Genomic DNA, 19,226 nt, shown 5'->3' on the forward strand with positions numbered 1-19,226 from the left:
CCTAGAAATTCATTTCGTACAATTGAACCTTTTCAAACTGTTTCTTTTTGAGAACCAAAAAAACTTGTGCCAAAATAACGGATGCGAAGAAGAACAAAAGGCCTTGGACACGTAATGGATCCTGAAGCACGATTTCTGCGTCCCCCTGACCAAAACCTCCCACATTAGGATTGCTTGTTAATGGTTGATCAATCTTGATGGATTCCCCCTCTGAAACAAGAAGTTCTGGTCCGGGAGGTATAATATCAATCACTTGGCGTCCATCTGATGCATCAACTATGGATATTTCATACCCCCCTTTTTCTTTACGTAGTATTTTTCTTACTATACCTGTTGACGTAGCATTATAGACTGTATTGTTACTCTTGCTACCATCAGGATAGATCTGTCCTCTTCCTCGGTTTCCCCCTACATATATAGGATATTTTAAGAAATGAGCATCTTTCTTCGTAGCAGGATCAGGGGAAAGAATGGGAAAGACAATTTCACTATATTTCTTACCGGGAACAGGGCCTATCACAAGAATATTTTTTTTATCGGGACGATAACTCTGAAAAGCAAGATTTCCTATCTTTTCTTTTAACTCAGGGGAAATACGGTCGGGCGGCGCTAATTCAAATCCCTCGGGCAAAATAAGAACAGCACCTACATTCAACCCTCCCTTTTTTCCATTAGCAAGAACTTGTTTCAATTGCATATCATAAGGAATTCGAAGAACTGCTTCAAATACAGTATCGGGAAGCACAGCTTGGGGAACTTCAATATCGACGGGCTTGCTAGCTAAATGGCAATTGGCACATACAATTCGCCCAGTTGCTTCTCGTGGGTTTTCATAACCCTGCTGCGCAAAAATGGGATATGCATTTGAAATAGATGTCCGAGTTATTACGTATATCATGATCGATACAGAAATCGATCGAGTTATCTGTTCCTTTACCCAAGAAAAAGTATTTCTATTTTCCATGTCCAATCACAGATCCCAGAATTTCTACAATAAATTAGATAGGTAGCTAAGCTAATCTAGTTCCCTATACACGAATTTGTTGGCATTCTACTGCAACAGTTGTACTGCAATGATGAATACCTTAAAGCAGGTATAAATAGAAAGAATTTTGGTAAAATGGAAAAGGGCTTTCTTTCTAAAGAAAGATGCTAATTTGATTAATATTAATATCGGGAGATCAAATGAATTTATGCTTCACTAATTGAATGATAAATGACTACAAGCGAAGGAGATAGACGGTTTAAACAAAAAAAGACCCAAAATTTCAAACATGTATCTAGAATTACTGGAAAACTACAAACAAAAATAGTGAAAATAAGCTCATTAGGAGCCCATCCAAAATCGTTATAGACCCAACGAATTACTAGTTCCCAACCACGGGTGGAGTGAAATCCAACAAAAAAATCAGTAACTAAAAGAATAAAAAAAGCTTTTATTGAGTCATTTAAATTATAGAAGAATTCCTGAACCCAAGAATTCAAAATGACAAGTTCCTCTTTACCCAGAAAAAAAGAACCACTTAGAATAGCCAAACAGATTATATTTGTCGAGAAATGCAAAATGATATGGAGATGATCCTCATTATTTATTTTGACCCATTGTATTATTTCCTTGTGTATTCCTGTAGGAGGTTTTTGTACATGTGTCTTTAGTTTCCCTTTTATCATCTCGTCCAAGAGAGAAAGTTCTTCTAATTCTATGAATCTTTCTAGAATCCTTTTCTCTTGAATATCAGTTAAGAGAGTTTCGGATTGCCTGGTATTCCACCAATTCTTAATCCAAAGTTCCAGACATTTGTTAAATGAGGAAGAGACCCCCCAAGGCAAAAGTACGATAAATACAAGATATAGTAAAGAAGGCAATGCTTTCTTTTTTTTCATTTTTGATCTGTAAATGGAGTTGTTAATGAATATGCTTCATTCGCTGACTCTATTCCATTCCCTGACTCTATATGATGATATTTCTATTTCATGATATTTCTATTTCTTTGAAGCAAAAACTCTATAGGTTTGATACCCTGTATCTATTCTTCTTTTTTGTATATTAGTGGAATTTCAGTGCATTGGGTTCTTTCTTAGATCTAGATGGAATGAAATAGTGAAATAGAATAAAAAAAGCCCTTTCGGGTGAAAATGGAAGAGAAGAATAGTATGCAATATATCTAACTTCGACAAAAAAAATTTAAAATAATTTTATCTTATCCTCGTTTGTTCCTTCCTTTAGATAAATACTTAAAAATCCCCTTACAATAACAAATCCAATTTCGAAGGGACTTCCTCCCCATGTTGAGAAAACTTTTCTTCTTCCAATTTATCTTTTCTTCATTCAATTCAGTTCAAAAAAGATACCTCAAAATACTTCAATTGGTACGCGCAAGAAATAGGCCAATTCGGCAGCTTTTTGTTCAATTTCTCGTGGAGTAAAAAACTTATCATCAGTACGAGTCAAGGGAATGATCCCCTGGCCCCGGATTTCCATATAAAGAATACGACGAGGATAAAGACCCTCTTTAACCTGAATTCTAATTGATTGGATATCCCGCATAAGGAATCGAAGGAAGACGCGACGTTTTATTCCAGGGAATCCCCAACGAAAAATGCAAACTATTCCCTCTTTTCTATCGAATCGGTCATAACCACTACCTACATTCCACAAAATAGTACACCACAGGTAGGAGCTAATGAATAGGCCTGCGATTCCGTAGAAAGACATCACGACCCCCTGCGGAAAAAAAAGAATTTCTTGAGATGGAAGTATAGATATAATATTCTTACCAAGATAACTGGAAGTCCCAACCAATAAGAATCCTAGTGAACCTAGAAAAAGAATACAGGCCCAGAAAAAATTACTCCTTTTTCGAGAACCTTTTAGAAGTTCTACCCATATGTGTTCTGATCGCCAATTCATATTAGATATACTAAATCCAGCAGCGGTCGATTGAAATTGAGAGAATAAGCTAAATAATTTTGCCTTTACTTTTTTTGATTCTGAAATCGCCTTCAGCAACTAGTACTCCTGTGAAATAATAGGTTAGATACATTGACTTTCTATTCAAAAAATATTCGTTGATTCAATTAAAATAAATAAAAAAAAACTCGCTATACCAAGCTCTGCATATTCATGCATTTATGCTCGTAGCCTATATCTGCATCCATAGCCGTTTTTCATTTGTGTGTAGAAAGTGTGTGTAGAAAAAGTCACATACCCTACCATATTATATTACTTACACTAAAAAATACTAGACAATCTTTTTTTTTTGCACATAAAGAAATAAAGAAGTCATTGCAATTGCCGGAAATACTAAGCCTACTAAAGGCACGAAAATAGAAGGTAAGTTTAAATCCGTCATGGAATAGGTGTCTCAATTCAAATTTACTATTTCTATCTAGTCGAAAAATATCTTAAGATTCTTATGATATAATTAAGTATATCTATTATAAGGAATATTGACTATTGTATTTTTTTAGTTTGCAAAATATTCTGTAAAAAAAATGATAAGGATAATAAGAAAATTCCAAAAAAGGAGAACTAATTAAAAAGATTTTTTTTATTTTCCCATCCTCATGGCCTTTCTATCTTTCTAATCTAATTTGAAATTGGATTCAAAAGAAAGCGACTAGAATTTACTTCCTGCATACATACTTCTCTAGAAGCGCATACAATAATGCGTGGTAAAGGCAGAAAAATAGTATATTCAATCAAAATCAAAGGGCAAATTATCTTACCTACTATAGATCCCCTACTACCCTCTTAAGATCCCCTACTACCCTCTTAAGATCCCCCCTACTACCCTCTTAGACTTTTAAAGGCGATATACCACCCAAAGAAAGGGTATGAAAATGCCGGGTGGTGTTAGCTTTTCGACGAAGACCCGTCCTGTGCCGCGAAGTCCTGTTAGTAAGACCCCGCGCAATAATGGATTATAGAAGAATAGTATTCAAAATACTGCTCTGGACGCATATAGTAGCATTGCGATTCCTAATCTTTTTTATTTATGAATATGAACAGAAAAAATTCATTGTATCGTTGGGTCGGAGCGGAGGTTTGGTCCAGAAAAATTAGGAACAAAACGTCTACTCTACCACACTGAAGTCTATAGCGCTGTATTTCCACGAAAGTATAATTCTTACCATCAGGATACGCTCCTTTCAACGTCTCTCCGATGGGTCCAGGTTCTATGTCCAATCCCAAATCAAGGATTTCTCGCTCTTGATCGGAGTCATAAACTAAAACTACCTTTTTATCCTTTTTATTAAGGTTATAGAAAACTTCCTTATCTAGTTCTAGCATGTTGACTCACGATTACGCCTGTTAAAAGTTTCAAACGTCCTCTTTTTTGAAATTGAAAGAGAGTCTTATAAAAAGGTCTAACTTCCAAACTATGTCTTTTTTCATTCATTCTCCTTTAGTTTTTTTCTCTATCTAGAAGTGGAATAGAATAACCCGGTTGAAGGGTAATGATCATACGTCTGTAATGCATTGTACGGCCCAGAATAGGTCCTATTCTTCTACCTTTTCCAGGTAGTCGATGGCTATTCACAGCTACCACCTTAATCCAAAGAAGAGTTTGAACCAATGCTTTATTTCTGTCTTAGTGAATCCCGATTCGACATTAAAAGTATATTGATTCTTTCCCAATAAACGAAGACTTTTTTCTGTAAATACTGCGTATTTGATTCCATTATCATATGATACTACTATATTTTATTATTTTCTTTTTATTTCTTTATTGTATTATACCTTAATATATATATATATTCTAGATATATAGAATAGACGAATCTCGATTTGTCAAGTCTCATGATCATATCATGATCTATTTTTATTCGGCTCAATCTTTTTTATAAAAAAAAAGATTGAGCCGAGTTTAATTGCAATCAATTAGAAGAATAAAGAAGAATTACTGCATTTCATAACTTATTTTTTTCTCTTTTTATTTCGTTTATTTTTTTTTAGACCTTCTTATCGATAGTATCTACCGGCTCGAACTCGAATTTGATCGCCTTCCATACTTCACAAGCTGCGGCTAGTTCAGGACTCCATTTGCAAGCTGCTCGGATAATTTCATTACCTTCGCGAGCAAGATCACGCCCTTCGTTACGAGCTTGTACACAAGCTTCTAAAGCCACTCGATTAGCTGCTGCACCAGGTGCATTCCCCCAAGGATGTCCTAAAGTTCCTCCACCAAATTGTAATACAGAATCGTCCCCAAAGATTTCGGTCAGAGCTGGCATATGCCAAACATGAATACCACCTGAAGCTACCGGTATAACACCTGGCATGGATACCCAGTCCTGAGTGAAAAAGATACCGCGAGCACGATCTTTTTCAATAAAATCATCGCGCAATAAATCAACAAAACCTAAAGTCATTTCGCGTTCCCCTTCTAACTTACCTACTACTGTACCGGAGTGGATATGATCTCCCCCAGACATACGCAATGCTTTAGCTAATACACGGAAATGCATACCATGATTTTTCTGTCTATCAATAACTGCATGCATTGCACGGTGAATGTGAAGAAGTAAGCCATTGTCGCGGCAATAGTGAGCCAAAGTAGTATTTGCGGTGAATCCCCCGGTTAAGTAGTCATGCATTACAATAGGAACCCCTAATTCTCTCGCAAATACAGCTCTCTTAATCATTTCTTCACATGTACCCGCAGTCGCATTCAAGTAATGCCCCTTGATTTCACCGGTTTCGGCCTGTGATTTATAAATAGCTTCGGCACAAAAGACAAAACGGTCTCTCCAGCGCATAAATGGTTGTGAGTTTACGTTTTCATCATCTTTGGTAAAATCAAGTCCACCACGTAGACACTCATAACACGCTCTACCATAATTTTTTGCGGATAATCCCAATTTTGGTTTAATAGTACATCCCAATAAAGGACGGCCATACTTGTTCAACTTATCTCTTTCAACTTGGATACCATGAGGCGGGCCTTGGAAAGTTTTTGAATAAGTAGGGGGAATTCGTAGATCCTCCAAACGTAGAGCACGTAGGGCTTTGAACCCAAATACGTTACCCACAATGGAAGTAAACATGTTAGTAACGGAACCCTCCTCAAATAGGTCTAATGGATAAGCTACATAACAGATCCATTGGCTGTCTTCCCCAGCAACAGGCTCGATGTGATAGCATCGTCCTTTGTAACGATCAAGACTGGTAAGTCCATCAGTCCAAACAGTTGTCCATGTACCAGTAGAAGATTCGGCAGCTACTGCAGCCCCTGCTTCTTCGGGCGGAACCCCAGGCTGAGGACTTACTCGGAATGCTGCCAAGATATCAGTATCCTTAGTTTCATACTCTGGGGTGTAGTAAGTCAATTTATAATCTTTAACACCAGCTTGAAATCCAACACCTGCTTTAGTTTCTGTTTGTGGTGACATAAGTCCCTCCCTACAACTCTTGAATTAAGAATTCTCACAATAACAGGGTCTACTCGATGTTAATTAGGCGTAAATGAAACTTTAGCAAAAATCTCGTAAAACAAAAAGGATATTCAATTAATATAATATCAACTCATTAAAGAAAATTGAGGGCATGCTTAGGTTAATGAATATGTTTCATTCATATATAATGCGTACACCCTGTGTATGTTCTATCCTATAGGAATTCCACTATAGGAATTCGATAGGAATTGAGTTGTTGTTATGGTAAGTTAACACGGTTCGTTATTAAACCATGGATTTGATTTACCAAATCCATCATTATTGTATACTCTTTGATAGGTATAGCGCAACCCAAATTAATCCCTAATCCTTATTTTACAAGTTCTTAATAGGTCTCTTTTCTTATTTGGAATGCAAATACCTAACTAAATACTAATAAAATTCTTTGTTGACAGCAATCTATGCTTCACAGTAGTATATATTTTGTATATCGAAGTCCTAGATAGGAAAGTAGAGTAGGCACAGATCCTCCACAAAAGGCAAAATGTATATGAAAAAAAGATTGATTGAACTTTCCAACGGACTCATTCCATGAGTAAACGATTGAATGGGATTCGCTTGGGCAACGAAATCAAGTCCTGGTCCCCTTTTCTCTCTTATTGAATTAACTAATTCATTTCCTTTTTACTTTTGGATTTTTTTTGATTTGATTTGGCATTATTCAACAATAAAAAAAGAAAAATTTCGACAAATTCCTTTTTTTTAATTATGTGATAATTATGAGAACCAATCCTACTACTTCTCGTCCCGGGGTTTCCACAAGTGAAGAAAAAAGTACAGGTCGTATCGATCAAATTATTGGACCCGTGCTGGATGTCACTTTTCCCCCGGGCAAGTTACCTTATATTTATAACGCTTTAGTAGTCCAGAGTAGAGACACTGCCGATAAGCAAATTAATGTGACTTGTGAGGTACAACAATTATTAGGAAATAATCGAGTTAGAGCTGTAGCTATGAGTGCTACGGACGGGTTGATGAGAGGAATGGAAGTGATTGACACGGGAGCTCCTCTCAGTGTTCCGGTCGGTGGAGCTACTCTCGGACGAATTTTCAACGTTCTTGGGGAGCCTGTTGACAATTTGGGTCCTGTAGATAGTAGTGCAACGTTCCCTATTCATAGATCTGCGCCTGCCTTTATCGAGTTAGATACGAAATTATCCATCTTTGAAACAGGTATTAAGGTCGTCGATCTTTTAGCTCCTTATCGACGTGGAGGAAAAATAGGACTATTTGGGGGGGCTGGAGTAGGTAAAACAGTACTGATCATGGAATTAATCAATAACATTGCTAAAGCTCATGGGGGCGTATCCGTATTCGGTGGAGTAGGGGAACGGACTCGTGAAGGAAATGATCTTTATATGGAAATGAAGGAATCCGGAGTAATTAATGAAAAAAATATTGAAGAATCAAAGGTAGCTCTAGTCTATGGCCAAATGAATGAACCACCGGGAGCTCGTATGAGAGTTGGTTTAACTGCCCTAACTATGGCAGAATATTTCCGAGATGTTAATAAGCAAGACGTGCTTTTATTTATCGATAATATCTTTCGTTTTGTTCAAGCAGGATCAGAGGTATCCGCTTTATTAGGGAGAATGCCCTCCGCAGTGGGTTATCAACCTACTCTTAGTACAGAAATGGGTTCTTTGCAAGAAAGAATTGCTTCTACTAAAAAGGGATCTATAACTTCGATTCAAGCAGTTTATGTACCTGCGGACGATTTGACCGACCCTGCCCCTGCCACAACATTTGCACATTTGGATGCTACTACCGTACTTTCCAGAGGATTAGCTTCCAAGGGTATTTATCCAGCAGTAGATCCTTTAGATTCAACATCAACTATGTTACAGCCTCGGATCGTTGGCAACGAACATTATGAAACTGCGCAAAGAGTTAAGGAAACTTTACAACGTTACAAAGAACTTCAGGACATTATCGCAATTCTTGGCTTGGATGAATTATCGGAAGAGGATCGTTTAACTGTAGCAAGAGCAAGAAAAATTGAGCGTTTCTTATCACAACCGTTCTTTGTGGCAGAAGTTTTTACTGGTTCTCCAGGAAAGTATGTTGCTCTTGCGGAAACTATTAGGGGATTTCAACTAATCCTTTCCGGAGAATTAGACGGCCTACCTGAACAGGCTTTTTATTTGGTGGGTAACATCGATGAAGCTAGCACGAAAGCTATAACCTTAGAAGAGGAGAACAAATCGCAGAAATGAAATTAAATCTTTATGTACTGACTCCTAAGCGAATTATTTGGGATTGTGAAGTGAAAGAAATCATTTTATCCACGAATAGTGGCCAAATTGGCGTATTACCAAACCACGCCCCTATTAACACAGCAGTAGATATGGGTCCTTTGAGAATACGCCTCCTCAACGACCAATGGTTAACGGCGGTTCTGTGGAGCGGTTTTGCGAGAATAGTTAATAATGAGATCATCATTTTAGGAAATGATGCGGAACTGGGTAGTGATATTGATCCGGAAGAAGCTCAAAAGGCACTTGAAATAGCCGAAGCTAACTTGAGTAAAGCTGAGGGTACGAAAGATTTGGTTGAAGCGAAGCTCGCTCTCAGACGAGCTAGGATACGAATCGAGGCTGTCAATTGGATTCCCCCATCCAATTGAAGACAATCCAGTGGTTTATAGTTGATACAAAGAAAAAGGGAAGAGGGGTAGAAAAAGTTATTAGATAGCGAAGCGAAGTAAGTCCAATGCTATCTAGTAATTTTTCTACCTACTTACCTACTATTGGATTTGAACCAATGACTCCCGCCGTATGAAAGCAATACTCTAACCACTGAGTTAAGTAGGCAATTTATCACCACAAAGGAAGACCCATTACTTCGATCGATTATATATTGAATCCCTTTTCTAAGCAATACCGCTCTGTTATTGGTCTGTTATATACTAAATACTAAACTAAATACTAAACAGATACAGATCAAAGGGATATCCTCTGGCATTAGAAAATATTCATCTTGACAAGAAATTCTCTATATGTTAAGATATCTCTGATAAGGGCTATAGCTCAGTTCGGTAGAGCAACTCGTTTACACGTGCGCCAATGCTTTTCAAAGGAGCTTATTATGCAATGAACATAATCGATCTTATTGCAAAATCAATGTCTTACTTCATAGATTCGAGAGAATAGGAGAACAGTAGCCTGACAAACAGTCGGTTCAGTCCGATTCAGGTGCCAATTCAGGTGCCTAATCAAATAGAACCCTTATGGATTTGCTAGTTGATAAGGTAAATATCCAGCCCACTAAATGCTAGGCGTAATGAGGATAAGGGCCTCCAAAAAACTTCTTTTCGTTCTATGAACTTTAAGGTGTATGAAGTCTCATAGTTAACTCTTGCAGTGGAACGATAGAGACTCCATTTCACTTAGGTTGATTTAATTTAGACCAGAGGCAGACCTAAGTCAAGGTAATCCTCCTTTGAAACACTTTGGTATTGCTCCTAGATAGATCATAATACAAAAAATCAATCAGAGCACAGGGAGCCATCTCATTATCTTTCCGTAAAGAAAAACTATGGTGGACTAACTGATCTTTAAATCAGTTTATGAAAGAGCCCAATGCAAAAAAATGCATGTTGGGTCTTTGAAACAGTTCAAATCATTTCGATAATAATCCGTTTGATCTGTTTTACCGAGAAGGTCTACGGTTCGAATCCGTATAGCCCTAATATGCCCTTTTTTCTATTTTAGGATCTCTATCCTATGTTTTCTTTAGTTTAGTATAGTTTTCATTTTCGCATTAGTATTTGTTTATAGACTGGATAGGCGCCTGCGACATAGAATAGAGATAAAAGCATTACCAAAGGCTCATTCATCGAAAATCAAAATCATACAGACAGGAAAAGAAAAACGAAAAATAGAAAAAATAAAGTAAAGAGTAAATAAGAAAACAGAATATTCTGTCTCATAGTTCTGAAATAGAGTTCTTTATTTTTATTTTTATAGTATTACTTCTCATTATACTGCATAGATTAGTCCTACTATCTTAATTAGGTTCTAATTATTCTAATTAGTAGTATTCTCATTTTTATTTAATAGTCTCTTATTATTATTAAATAGTAAATAAAGGATAGAGCTATTCTTTTTTTATAGAGATTCTAGAGAAAGCGAGACAAAGTGAAACGATAAAGTTTTCTTTATATAAGAATTAGATCTACATACACCATATCTAAATAGAATGGAAATCCAAAAGAAAGGGAGTTGGGATTCCATTGGATGAATCTTTAAAGAAGATGCAGCACAGAGGAAACAAAGGCTAAACTAAGCGCTTTTGTTTGAACAAAAAAGATTCTTGTTTCACCGAGGAAAAGAGAGAAGTTCTGGATAAATTGACAATGCTGAATTGAATTGACTAATTTAAGTTCCGCCTATTCCACATTAATGGGAGTACATTATGTTTCTGCTTCACGAATATGATATTTTTTGGACATTTCTAATAATAGCAAGCCTTATTCCTATTTTGGCATTTTCGATTTCAGGGCTTTTAGCCCCGGTTAGTGAAGGACCAGAGAAGCTTTCTAGTTATGAATCGGGTATAGAACCCATGGGAGGGGCTTGGGTACAATTCCGAATACGCTATTATATGTTTGCGCTCGTTTTTGTTGTTTTTGATGTGGAAACCGTCTTTCTATACCCTTGGGCAATGAGTTTCGACGTATTGGGTGTATCCGTTTTTATCGAAGCTTTGATTTTCGTGCTTATCTTAGTTGTCGGTTTAGTTTATGCATGGCGAAAAGGAGCCTTGGAATGGTCTTAACTGAATATTTAGACAAAAAAAAAGAAGGAAAAGATTCTATTGAGACAGTTATGAATTTGATTGAGTTTCCCTTACTTGACCAAACAAGTTCCAATTCTGTTATTTCAACTACACTAAATGATCTTTCGAATTGGTCAAGACTCTCCAGTTTATGGCCCCTTCTATACGGTACCAGTTGTTGTTTCATTGAATTTGCTTCATTAATAGGTTCACGATTCGATTTTGATCGTTATGGATTGGTACCAAGATCAAGTCCTAGGCAAGCAGACCTAATTTTAACAGCCGGTACGGTAACAATGAAAATGGCTCCGTCTTTAGTGAGATTATACGAGCAAATGCCTGAACCAAAATACGTCATTGCTATGGGAGCCTGTACTATTACAGGGGGAATGTTCAGTACGGATTCCTATAGTACTGTTCGGGGAGTTGATAAGTTAATTCCTGTGGATGTCTACTTGCCGGGCTGCCCTCCTAAACCGGAGGCAGTTATAGATGCCCTAACAAAACTTCGTAAGAAGATATCGCGAGAAATAGTTGAGGATCGAACTCTATCTCAAAATAAAAAAAGATGTTTTACTACCAGTCACAAGCTTTATGTTAGGCGCAGTACTCATACAGGAACTTATGAGCAAGAATTGCTCTATCAATCACCATCGACATTAGATATATCTTCTGAAACTTTTTTAAAATCCAAAAGTCCAGTACCTTCCTACAAATTAGTGAATTAGGAGGGGGGGGCTCTTTTGTGTAGAAAAAGAAAAAGCAGAGCAATCTTTCAAACTTGCATCCGAAATGGGAAATATTTATACAAAGAGGGAGAGATGAAGACAATGCAGCAGGGTTGGTTATCTAATTGGCTAGTCAAACATGAGGTGGTTCATAGATCTTTGGGCTTTGATCACCGAGGAATAGAGACTTTACAAATAAAAGCAGGGGATTGGGATTCCATTGCTGTCATTTTATATGTATATGGTTATAATTATTTACGCTCCCAATGTGCTTATGATGTAGCACCCGGTGGATCTTTAGCTAGCGTGTATCATCTTACAAGAATACAATACGGTATAGATAATCCAGAAGAAGTCTGCATAAAAGTCTTTGCCCAAAAGGATAATCCTAGAATTCCGTCTGTCTTCTGGATTTGGAGAAGTGCCGATTTTCAAGAACGCGAATCTTATGATATGGTGGGAATCTCTTATGATAATCATCCGCGCCTTAAACGTATCCTAATGCCTGAAAGTTGGATAGGCTGGCCCTTACGTAAGGACTATATAACCCCCAATTTTTATGAAATACAAGATGCTCATTGAATGATAAGAAATTCGTGCTCACTTATACAACACAACTCCAGATTTTATTCAAGTCAAGGAATATTTTTAGGTTCTTTTCCTAGATGAAACGGAATACCTATTTATAATTAATTCCTATTATACAAAAGCATTCCAGATAGACTGAGCCAAAAAAGGGTTTCATTTGGATTCCCCTATTTTGAAAATCACATATTAATTTCCTTCATATGAACAGAAAAATAGGATGACTCAAAGAAGTTCTCTACCAGGAACTTTGTATCGCGCACATGACTTAGCACAACTAGGAAAATAAGATAAGATAAAGATAAGCAAGACTAAAAAAATATTCGTCGGAATAGTGGAATACAAAATAAAGAAACGCAAAAAAATAAAGGGGAACCTAATCTCACCCCCTTCCTTATCATAAAGAAAGGGTATATTTTAAAACTTCTCTAAAAAGAAGTGCCTCTATATTTATATTATAGATTTATCCACTTAGATGAATAAATCATACTCTATCTATATTATATATTATTAATAAATATGTATCACAATCCATCTCGAGGTATTTGGATCAATACCTATTCGGTGGATCTTTTTTTTTCTCTGCCAGGAACCAGATTTGAACTGGTGACACGAGGATTTTCAGTCCTCTGCTCTACCAACTGAGCTATCCTGACCTTTTCTTGTGCATCATCCTAGTAGAGTATTTGTATCTATGTCAATTAAAAGGACTAAAAAATCAATTAAAGTATTTCAAATTCAAAATTTGAAAGGGGGGGGGTAGCCCTATGCATTGTGCATGGTTTACTTAAATAATACTTAAAAATAGAGTGAATAACCAAGATTTCTTGCCGATACTCTAATAAAAAAGAAATCTATTCAATGAATAGGATAAGATCCATTGAGTTCTCTTCGCATTCCTTTCCTTTGTGAAAGAGTAGAATGAGAAAGCTAATGAATCTTAAACCCATTGATAAAAAGAAAAAAAAAGAGGATTTGGGGATAGAGGGACTTGAACCCTCACAACTTAAAAAGTCGACGGATTTTCCTTTTACTAGAAATTTCATTGTTGTCAGTATTGACATGTAGAATGGGACTCTCTCTTTGTCCTCGTCCGATTAATCCACTTTCTTTTTAAAAGTTCTCAAAACTTTGAATTTGAATTGAAGAATTTGATTATTCAATATTCGAATGGAGTGGATTCACAATAATTCAAAATAAAATTATGATATGAGTTTTTTATTTCATAATCATTTCGAATTTTATTTTGAAATTTTAAAAAAGATAAAGAACCTATATTATAATATGAGTTCTGTGATTAATCGTTTGCTATGTCAGTATCTATACGTGTTTATTAAATGTATAAAGTATAAAACCCCTCTTTCTCTAATTTAGAATTAGAAGGAATTCCACTAACAACACAACGTAATTAACTCGATTCGTTAGAACAGCTTCCATTGAGTCTCTGCACCTATCCTTTTCCTTTGTATTCTAGTTCGAGAATCCCTTCTCAAAACACGGATTTGGCTCAGGATTGCCCTTTTTTAATTCCAGGGTTTCTCTGAATTTGGAAGTTACCACTTAGCAGGTTTCCATACCAAGGCTCAATACAATCAAGTCCGTAGCGTCTACCGATTTCGCCATATCCCCACTTCCCTCTTCTTTGAGACCAGGATTCCTTGTGTAATTTCATCCATCTCTTAGTTTTTTTTTTGAATCATTGAGTTCATCACTCAACGTAGTCTAGCAGTTCAGTTCGACTCTATTTGAGAGACCCCGCTTGCTTATTGCAATTCTGAATTACATTGATTCTATCCTTGATGTATTTGCAATTCAATCCGAATCAATATATCCAAAACTTTTTATCTCCCCCACCTCCCGTCTTACTTTTTTATAGTATTCGAAATTATACTATAACGCTGGATATTTATTCTTTTTTTCTAATCAGAATTATCAATTTTATTTACTCTGACTTTATGTTCCCCTTAGTGAAATATTAATCCTCAAATTATTAACAAATAATAAAGTCTATAATGATCGAATGAAAATACCCATAAAGTCTATAATTTTCTTTTTAAATATCCTATAGTTAAGCATATCAAGCTAACTTTATCTTTAAGAAGTTTTAGTATTTTTTTATTTAGTATTTTTTTATAAGTAGAACTTCAAATTTAGAACTAGTTAATAGCTAAGAGTAATAACTAATATCTGAGATTTTACGGATTTCCTATACTATACCTATTTCTATTTGTTACACTATTTCCGTTATGTAAGCCCACTTAGCTCAGAGGTTAGAGCATCGCATTTGTAATGCGAGGGTCATCGGTTCAAATCCGATAGTCGGCTTTTTTTTTCTCTATCGATGTTCTACGAACAAGAATCTCTTTTTTTCCGAATTAAATGGAGAATCCAGGATCTTTTATGTTTTTTACCTTACTATTTTGCTAGATACAAAACAATAAAATAAATAATATATATACAAAAAATACAAAAAATACAGATTTTGATGAAATTCCATTTTTTGTGGTACTTTAGTTGATTTTACTCTGTTTATCCTGTAGTTTAATTCAGTTTTAATTTCGATGTATTCTGTAATGTAAATACAATGAAATTAATTGTGTAAAATGAAATTTCAATAAAAAAAAGGAGTCTTCATGTCCCGTTATCGAGGACCTCGTTTAAAAAAAATACGCCGTTTGGGAGCTTTACCAGGACTCACTAGAAAAACACCTAAATCCGGAAGTAATCTTAAAAAAAAATTCAATTCTGGGAAAAAGGAGCAATATCGTATTCGTCTTCAAGAAAAACAGAAATTGCGTTTTCATTATGGTCTGACAGAACGACAATTACTTAGATATGTACATATCGCTGGAAAAGCAAAAAGGTCAACAGGCCAGGTTTTACTACAATTACTTGAAATGCGTTTGGATAATATCCTTTTTCGATTGGGTATGGCTTCAACCATTCCTGGGGCCCGCCAATTAGTCAACCATAGACATATTTTAGTTAATGGCCGTATAGTCAATATACCAAGTTTTCGTTGCAAACCCCGAGATATTATTACTACGAAAGATAACCAAAGATCAAAAGGTCTGGTTCAAAATTATATTGCTTCATCGGACCCGGGGAAATTGCCAAGCCATTTGACGATTGACACATTGGAATATAAAGGACTAGTAAATAAAATCCTAGATAGGAAGTGGGTCGGTCTCAAAATAAATGAGTTGTTAGTTGTAGAATATTACTCTCGTCAGACTTGAACTTAATGAAAAAAGGAAAGGTTCATAGAATTTTCTTCCCCTTCCCCTTTCCCCGAACTAAATAGCCCTAAGACCATTACCATTAATTCGTATTTTCCCATCAACTAGCTAAAATTGATTAACCCTAGGATTAGGATCCTTTTTGCTTTTTTCCTCTATGTTTACATACCACAGTAATTTGCTATAGAGAATTTTTAATTTCTATTAAATAAAAATAAGATAATATAAGATATTATTACTGGAATAAATTGCTATTTGATTTGATACATTGTGATCCTTAACGTTGATGAATTAAGAAAAACGGAAAGAGAGGGATTCGAACCCTCGGTAAACAAAAGTCTACATAGCAGTTCCAATGCTACGCCTTGAACCGCTCGGCCATCTTTCCTACATAACTTATTATGGAAAATAAACTGAGTGAATAGCGAGTTTTCTTATTCCTGCAGTACAGGTACAACCGCAACCGCTCGGGGGTTCCCTAGTTCTATTGGAAAAATTCCTTTTGATCTAGGTGGAAGGATACAGGATTTTTTACTAGAAATTGCGCTCGCTATAAAATAAAAGTTTTAATTTAGGTTTTCCCGCAACTAAAGAAAAAGAGAATGCAAGAATTCTTCTTATTGCATAATAAAATAAAGAAACCTTAGAATTCCGTTTGCATAAGATACGCTACACCATTGAAATCAAAAATAGAGTATGAGACAATTAATAACTTTGAAAACACGAAATAGTTGATGACATAAGTTGTTGTTCAGAAATAGGAAAGTGGAATGAAATCCAGTCTTAGTCAAATATTGCATATCTCTTCGTGTCCAAGCAGAAGGAAAAGGATACAATTTGAGCTGAGCGGAAAATCCATATCTCTCTTATCCATTTAAAACATATGGATTTAGAGCATATGGATCAATCTATTTATAATTATAAGAATCGAATGTGTTTGTTTTTATGTTATTTTGTGAAGGAATGAAAACAATTCTATATAGAATGGCTTGGGAATTATGCCTAGATCCCGTGTAAATGGAAATTTCATTGATAAGACCTTCTCAATTATAGCCAATATTTTATTGCGAATAATTCCGACAACCTCAGGAGAAAAAAAGGCATTTACTTATTATAGAGATGGTGCGATTTGACTCTTTTTTTTTTTGCTTTTTTTTAGACCTACCTATACCTCAGTCTTAGGAAAAAGAAAAGGGGTTGGCATAGAGAGAACCAAATTTGTAAAGCAAGCAAACCCACGCTTCGGGAAGGTGAGGCGAACTAACAATTCCTTCCGTCGTGTATCCTCGATTGATGCGGCTTCAGATACTTCAATTGTAGATTTGAGTATTGAGCGAAAGGTTACACCTACAGGATATGGTATGGTATGGATTACAGGCCACTCTTAGTATCCGTAGGCAGCATAGGGGAGAAAAGCACTACACCTAGAAATAGGAATCAACAAGAGAAAAACTTTGGTAGAAATTACCCCTTTCCTGATCGGTATCAGGGCTGGGAAGAATGGTTGGGATAACAAACAACCATCAGGTTTGTACTTTGGATACCCCTATAACCATCAAAGATCGTTGAAGTAGCTAATTCCTCTAAATAGGAGGCGTTGAGAACAAAGAAATTATTGGAGCTATCGTTTTCCTCTAGCATTAATAGAATTCATTGGTGTTAAGAAAAACCTCTTGTGGGAAGGTTGGCTAGAGATTTCTTGGAAAAATACCAGCCCCTTTCGGTTCATAATGAGACGGGACTAATTCTATTTTGATTCTATAGATTAAGATTATTTCGCTTAGTACTATTATGTACAGAAGGGAGGAGCCGTATGAGATGAAAACCTCATGTACGGTTTTGGAACGGAGATTTTTTGAATAGAATGAACGACCGTAACGGATGTTGGCTCAATCCGAAGGAAATTATGCGGAAGCTTTGCAAAATTATTATGAAGCTACGCGACTAGAAATCGATCCCTATGATCGAAGTTATATACTCTATAACATAGGCCTTATACACACAAGCAATGGAGAGCATACAAAGGCTTTGGAATATTATTTCCGGGCACTAGAACGAAACCCCTTCTTACCGCAAGCTTTTAATAATATGGCCGTGATCTGTCATTACGTGCGACTATCTCCACTATAGAAAGACAAAAAAAGAGAGGATCAAATTTTCTAGTAAATACTGGAAAAAAGGGCTTTCTACATAGGGATCGTAAAAACAACGATTTTTCCCTATCAGCTGTAGGAAGGAAGGACACTTCACGAGAATCAAAAAACGAAGAAAGTATGGCCTATACTACTACTCTATGGATAAAGTTTCTCAAATTGATAGAGAAAGCACCGTAAAGATCAATTAGTGAGCGACTGGGTCGATACAACTAAAAAAAACTGCTTACTTATCCCATGATATGGGGCAAAATTTAGGAATCCGCTTATGTAATAGAGCCGATCCACTAAGGGATTAAGCAGCGGTGTAGTATCAGATCCCAAAGATAGTAAGTTCTTTTTTCTTTCTTATGGAAAAAAGTCTTTTTCAAGGATTCTATAGAGATTTCATATATGAAACCGGGATAGTTACCTTTCAGAAAATTTGAACGAAGGCTCTATATCTATCTATGCTTCATTCTTCTGAAGGTGGGAAAAAAGATCAAACTAATTATTGAGAAAAATTAGGGTTTGAAACTTAGGTAATTAATTTCTTCTGCTTAACACAAGAACAAATTGGATCGATTTTTGATAAATCGAATTCAGTTAAGATAGGGGAAATTAAGATAGCAATTTCTGAGCCGTATGAGGTAGGAAACTCTCAAGTACGGTTCTAAGGGAAGGAACTGCCTATTCCGACCGAGGAGAACAGGCCATTCTAGAGGGTGATTCGGAAATTGCGGAAGCTTGGTTTGATCAAGCTGCTGAATATTGGAAACAAGCTATAGCGCTTACTCCGGGAAATTATATTGAAGCACAAAACTGGTTGAAGATTACGAAGCGCTTTGAATTTGAATAAGACCATGCTCCTTTTTTTTCCTAAAATGGATGGTTTGGTTGTTGATCCATTAATCAAATAAATTAGGTCGTAAGATCGAATCAAGAATTTCATTATATCCATTTCTTATACCTTCTATTTTATAAGATATTTCATAAGAATAAACCATAGGGATAGGGTCTAGAATAGAAGTAATAAAGTGAATAAAAAAAAGGGGGCCAATCTAAATATTGCTAATATATTAGAACCATCTTATTAATAATTCTAATGAGTTATCTTGGAATTTAGAATCAAATAAAAAATAAAAAACCCTATATTATGCTCAAGGAAAGTAGATATAGATAGGAGCTTATGCCCTAAAAAAAAATACACTAGTTTCTTAAATTTAAAATAAAAAAGATTTTTTCTTACGCCGAGAAATATTTGTTTTTTCAAGATAAACAATGTCCGTTAGGCACCTAACCTT

At 35.9% G+C, this 19,226-nt stretch overlaps 3 protein-coding genes and 3 non-coding genes across 6 annotated transcripts; 3 read left to right on the top strand and 3 right to left on the bottom strand.

Moving 5' to 3' along the window:
* Positions 1 to 4,852: 4,852 nt before the first annotated feature.
* Positions 4,853 to 6,708, bottom strand: LOC123421214 (ribulose bisphosphate carboxylase large chain). The gene has a single exon (XM_045107509.1). It carries the CDS (start codon positions 6,394 to 6,396, stop codon positions 4,957 to 4,959), a length of 1,440 nt encoding a protein of 479 aa, XP_044963444.1. The 5' UTR covers positions 6,397 to 6,708; the 3' UTR covers positions 4,853 to 4,956.
* A 91-nt stretch (positions 6,709 to 6,799) lies between these two features.
* Positions 6,800 to 8,768, top strand: LOC123421213 (ATP synthase subunit beta, chloroplastic). The gene has a single exon (XM_045107508.1). The coding sequence runs from the start codon at positions 7,179 to 7,181 to the stop codon at positions 8,673 to 8,675; it is 1,497 nt and encodes a 498-aa protein (XP_044963443.1). The 5' UTR covers positions 6,800 to 7,178; the 3' UTR covers positions 8,676 to 8,768.
* A 694-nt stretch (positions 8,769 to 9,462) lies between these two features.
* On the top strand, positions 9,463 to 19,151 carry LOC123421215 (photosystem I assembly protein Ycf3). Its single transcript, XM_045107510.1, has 3 exons — positions 9,463 to 16,912; positions 17,670 to 17,897; positions 18,621 to 19,151. The coding sequence occupies exons 1-3, from the start codon at positions 16,789 to 16,791 to the stop codon at positions 18,779 to 18,781; spliced, it is 513 nt and encodes a 170-aa protein (XP_044963445.1). The 5' UTR covers positions 9,463 to 16,788; the 3' UTR covers positions 18,782 to 19,151.
* TRNAF-GAA lies at positions 13,135 to 13,207 on the bottom strand. Its single transcript has one exon. It is a non-coding gene; the product is annotated as a tRNA-Phe (tRNA).
* TRNAT-UGU lies at positions 14,804 to 14,876 on the top strand. The gene has a single exon. It is a non-coding gene; the product is annotated as a tRNA-Thr (tRNA).
* On the bottom strand, positions 16,092 to 16,178 carry TRNAS-GGA. Its single transcript has one exon. It is a non-coding gene; the product is annotated as a tRNA-Ser (tRNA).
* Positions 19,152 to 19,226: the final 75 nt, after the last annotated feature.

The sequence above is a fragment of the Hordeum vulgare genome, unplaced genomic scaffold (assembly GCF_904849725.1).
Source record: "Hordeum vulgare subsp. vulgare unplaced genomic scaffold, MorexV3_pseudomolecules_assembly, whole genome shotgun sequence".
Lineage (NCBI taxonomy): Eukaryota > Viridiplantae > Streptophyta > Magnoliopsida > Poales > Poaceae > Hordeum > Hordeum vulgare.